The sequence below is a fragment of the Mastomys coucha genome, chromosome X, assembly GCF_008632895.1.
Source record: "Mastomys coucha isolate ucsf_1 chromosome X, UCSF_Mcou_1, whole genome shotgun sequence".
Taxonomy (NCBI): Eukaryota; Metazoa; Chordata; class Mammalia; order Rodentia; family Muridae; genus Mastomys; species Mastomys coucha.
This window is the reverse complement of record NC_045030.1, coordinates 63,581,143-63,585,756: the sequence shown is the minus strand read 5'-3', so window position 1 is coordinate 63,585,756 and position 4,614 is coordinate 63,581,143. Positions and strand designations below refer to the sequence as shown.

Here is a 4,614-nt window from a genome sequence, read left to right as displayed (position 1 = left end):
TCTTGCTATTGTTTCCTTTGATGAATGGATATATATACTTTTAAATCCTGATACATTTAAAAACCTTTTAGGTTCTTTGTTTATGCTTAACCACTGTTGTACAAGGCAGAGGTCAGAATGATATCCCTTTATGTTCATAAGGCGTAGTAGTAGCACTGAATTGTGTCAGATGATGGACACCTCAATGTGGAGCAGTCTAGCTTGAGAAATGAATGTGACAGCTTTTCCAGCTTTAGATCTTCAGATTTTCTTCAAAAGGATGTGAATCTTATATGAACATGTATTATAAACCTGCATACTTACTGTTATTTCAGTAAGCAATTATTTGATTCTTATATGATGCTTGTTTTTGAGTGTCTTACATGATAGGGTGGATTGCCTTGTCTAAATAGATGCTGGTAAATGCTAATTGTGTTAATTTTTGTTACAGATTCCATTTCTTTGTTTGAATCTTTCAAGTCTATTTAATTGTGTACTATGCTATTCCTTTCTAAGTTCTATAGGAAAATAATTATCCCTGTAGTGGTATTGTACCTGAAAGTCTGAAAACATTATTCCCACAAGGGTTTCCTAGAGCTATCTCTTCAGCTTTTGGAGATAGAGCAGTTTCATCTTTTGTACAAGTCAAATTAGTTGAAGAGGTGAACATGTGAGTAAGCTCAGTCTCTTTGAGTTAAATTGCACCAGTCACTTTACTAGCATAGAAAACTACTTTGAAATGCAGAGAAGGCTTGAGCTGGAGGTAATGAGTAAATACAACTCATCTCCAGCATGGATCAAGTTACAAATGCATTGGAAGTTGTGTGGTTAGTAATTCCAAAATGTATACATATACATAAAATAAGGTTGTATGAACAATGGCTTCAATGAATAATGTTGGCTATTTTAAAAATATACTGGAGATATTGGAAATATACTGAAAAAAGTAAAAAGAATAGAGTAACAAAATGAACTGATTAAACCCAACAACTGATATCATTTCTAAGCACAAAATAGACATCAGTTATATATCAGGATACTTTAACTGTGTGTCCTTAGGCACATTGATGGTCTCACTTTCCTTGTCTGTAAAATAGAGACAAATACCTTCTCACTTAAAAGGTGATCAGAAAGAGAAAGTAAAATAAAATTGTTGACAACAGAAATTACTCAATAAATTGGACTATCCCTTCCCTCTGATTAAATCTCTTTTCTTAATAGATCCCTAAAGCTCATATCTCCCTGAAGCAGAGCACTTTGCATTGTGACCAGGCTATCCAAGACTCACTCAGTCATGTCATTAGTCATTCAAAAATTTTTGTTTTGGGGGCTGGAGAGATGGCTCAGTGGTTAAGAGCACTGATTGCTCTTCCAGATGTCCTGAGTTCAATTTCCAGCAACCACATGCTGGCTCACGACCATCCGTAATGAGTTCTGACATCCTCTTCTGGTGTGTCTGAAGACAGCTACAGTGTACTTAGATATAACAATAAATAAATCTTTAAAAAAAATTTTTTTTGTTTTGTATTATTTAATTTTTTCTTTCTTTCTTGGATTCTTGTTTAATGGCATTACACTTTTTTTCTGCAGTGGGAATTGGATATTCTTTCTTTCAAGCATGTAAAATTTTTTCAAAAGGTACCCATCTTTATTATATTACTTGTCATCAATACATTTTATGATTCTGTGCACATGAAAAACCAGTTTGGCATCTAAAAACAGCAGCAGTTCTTTAATTCTATCTGCAATTATCTAATTTTTCATGCCAACAATCCATTATTTTCTTTCAACATTGAACTTGTCTTTAAAAATGACTTACAGAAAAGAGTGTGCTTCTAAAGTCAGTTTTCTTTCATAAAATGACCACTTAACAAAAAGAAAGAAGAGGAGGCAGGAGAGGTGGCTCAGTGGTTAAGAGCACTTTCTGCTCTTCCAGAGGACACCAGTTCACTTCCCAGCATCCAGATGGAAGCTCAACATCACCTGTAACTCCAGCACCAGGGGATCTAATGCCATCTTCTGGCTTCTGTGGCCACGTATATACCCACCCACCTGCCTACGCACACCCACAGAGACATTCAAAATAAAATAAAATTCAATATAAATAATAAAATACATATAAAAGTTAGTGAAATTAATGTGAATCAGGGCTTTCTTTATTTTTAAAGATTCTTACATCACTCATACTCAAAATATTTGTTTGATGTAGCTTGAATTTGAATTTAAGACTACCTTGTGTATTTATGCAGACAAAGGCACCTTAATGGATAAATGGCTGGGATGAATACATGATTTTCTCCATCATCCATTATGATTTGTAAATAAAACCAGACCACTATTTAAACCCTATTGTTACCCTATTGGTCTGTGGGTAATGCAGGCAATAACATATTTCAGACTATATTTCAAAATTTGGATTTGGTAAATCAAGTATTTGACCAAATCAAAGTACGTGCTAATTTTTCATCAAAATGAGTCAAACTGGTTTTTTATTCTGTTTTTGTTTGTTTAGTTTTTTTTGTCATTAAATTGAGTTTTCCATCTAGCACAGTGCCTGGCATCCAGCAGGATGTGATGTGATGTTTGATGAATTCACATTGAATATGAAAGGAAGCTATGGAAGAACAATGCCAGTGAAAAATAGTGTTAGGTATGGTTGGGCCCTGAAAGCTCTATTTCTAGTCTAGGTCTGTCACTTAAACTTCAGATTGCTATTTACAACATCAAATTTCCCCTAGGAAACAGTCTCATCATAGTCTACATGAATGCATCTCTACTGCAAACCATGTAAATCTTTTCTTTCTCATCTTGTTAAATGGTACTGTAATGTCCCCATTTGTCCAAGCAGAGTTGATTCTGCTCATTCCTATACCATTAATTATTTGATGATAAATATGCCTTCTGTGCATATAGTTATTCCTATCACTACTTTCTTTACTGCCTTTATGAGTCCAAGATGGCATCATTGGTGGCCTTGGCCATAGTCTCTTTGGCTCTCCTTGCCACAGCCTCCTTGCCTCCCTTTCCCTTTGGTGTTACTTAGTGGAGTTTGCATAGGTTGCTGTTTCTTTAGACTACTCTGACCATGTTGCTGCCTTGCCTTCTTGCTAGCTCCTATTCTGAGTCTCCTTCCGCCATGCAGCCTACTTACCTGTTTGCTGTTACACTTGCTAGACAGGATGCTTTGCGGGGACAGTTTCTAGGTGCAAGTCACCTTTGCATATCCACAGACACAGAGCTAGCCTGCCCTATCATTCAGGTGCTCAGCTATTTTCTAAGTATGCCTTTGTATTGTTGAAAGAATGAATATTTTACCTTGCTTTTCAGAAAAAGATGTATCACAAAGATACACACATATAAATCTCTTAGTGTATTTGCAACCAATCTATAATTTACTTTAAGAAATAAGTTTGGGTCGGGCGATGATGGCGCATGCTTATAATCCCAGCACTTGGGAGGCAGAGGCAGGTGGATTTCTGAGTTCGAGGCCAGCCTGGTCTACAGAGTGAGTTCCAGGATAGCCATGGCTACACAGAGAAACCCTGTCTCGGAAAACCAAAAAACAAAACAAAACAACAACAAAAAAAGAAATAAGTTTGGCTCTTTGTATGTTAAGTATCTTTAAGATGAGGCACACTGATACTTATTAAGAAGCTGATTTGACATGATAATTTACACTAAGTTTAATATATACATACACACACATATATATATGCATATATATATAACTTTTATGTGTCAAAACTTGGTAATTAATGATAGTAAAGTCTCTATACTTTATAATATGAAAGATCATTTACTTCCTGATCGTGCCTGACACTAGCTCTTGCCAGGGAAAGGAAGCTGAGAGCAGTGCGTGTGTATCCAAGAAGGGCAACAGTCTCCATGATTCAGAACTCTATCTATTCTTTGGTTTGTCTGTGTCATTTAAACTTTTAAAGGACATCTGACTCTGCTTGCTTCTGTGAAAACCGTCATTTCTTCCCCAGTGCTGGGAACTGAACACACACTAGACAAGTGGTCTACCATTGAGCTATTTTTTCAGTTCACCTTGCACTCGGTTTTATTTTCCTCCAGTGCTGGAAATGTATGGTTTAAAAATAAAGATGAAGGCTCTGAATTTTTGGTGAGGGTTTTTGAAGTGAGCATTTTACTTTGCTTTAGAAAGGTTTCCTGTAGTGACTGGAAACATGTACGGGTTTAACTCCTCTTTCACTTCCTAAACAAATGTTAACTTTAGTGGTACCTTATTTGTAAAATGAGATAGATGTTGTTATCCTTCTCTTAGTGTAGATTTAAGAATTAAAAAAGAAAACAAATCATTGGACTTAGATCAGGGCCTGGTTTGGGTAAGTGACAAATCAATAGTAGATTTTATACTTACTAGGATGAACTTGGTATTTTTTTTTGTCATTAATTTTCAAGTTAATATATGTACTGGTTGGTTTTGTGTGTCAACTTGACACAGGCTGGAGTTATTACAGAGAAGGGAGTTTCAGTTGGGGAAGTGCCTCCATGAGATACAGCTGTGGAGCATTTTCTCAATTAGTGATCAAGGGGGTAGGACTCCTTGTGGGTGGTGCCATCCCTAGGCTGGAAGTCTTGGGTTCTATAAGAGAGCAGGCTGAGCAAGCC

General features: G+C 36.2%; 1 protein-coding gene across 1 annotated transcript in view; it reads left to right on the top strand.

Annotated features, from left to right (window-relative positions):
- Mcf2 (MCF.2 cell line derived transforming sequence) overlaps positions 1 to 4,614 on the top strand; it is a 109,461-nt gene that overhangs the window by 61,261 nt on the left and 43,586 nt on the right. Inside the window, exon 14 of the mRNA XM_031364091.1 lies at positions 1,570 to 1,617. Within this exon, the coding sequence (XP_031219951.1) occupies positions 1,570 to 1,617 (48 nt within the window). The remainder of the gene's footprint in view (positions 1 to 1,569; positions 1,618 to 4,614) is intronic.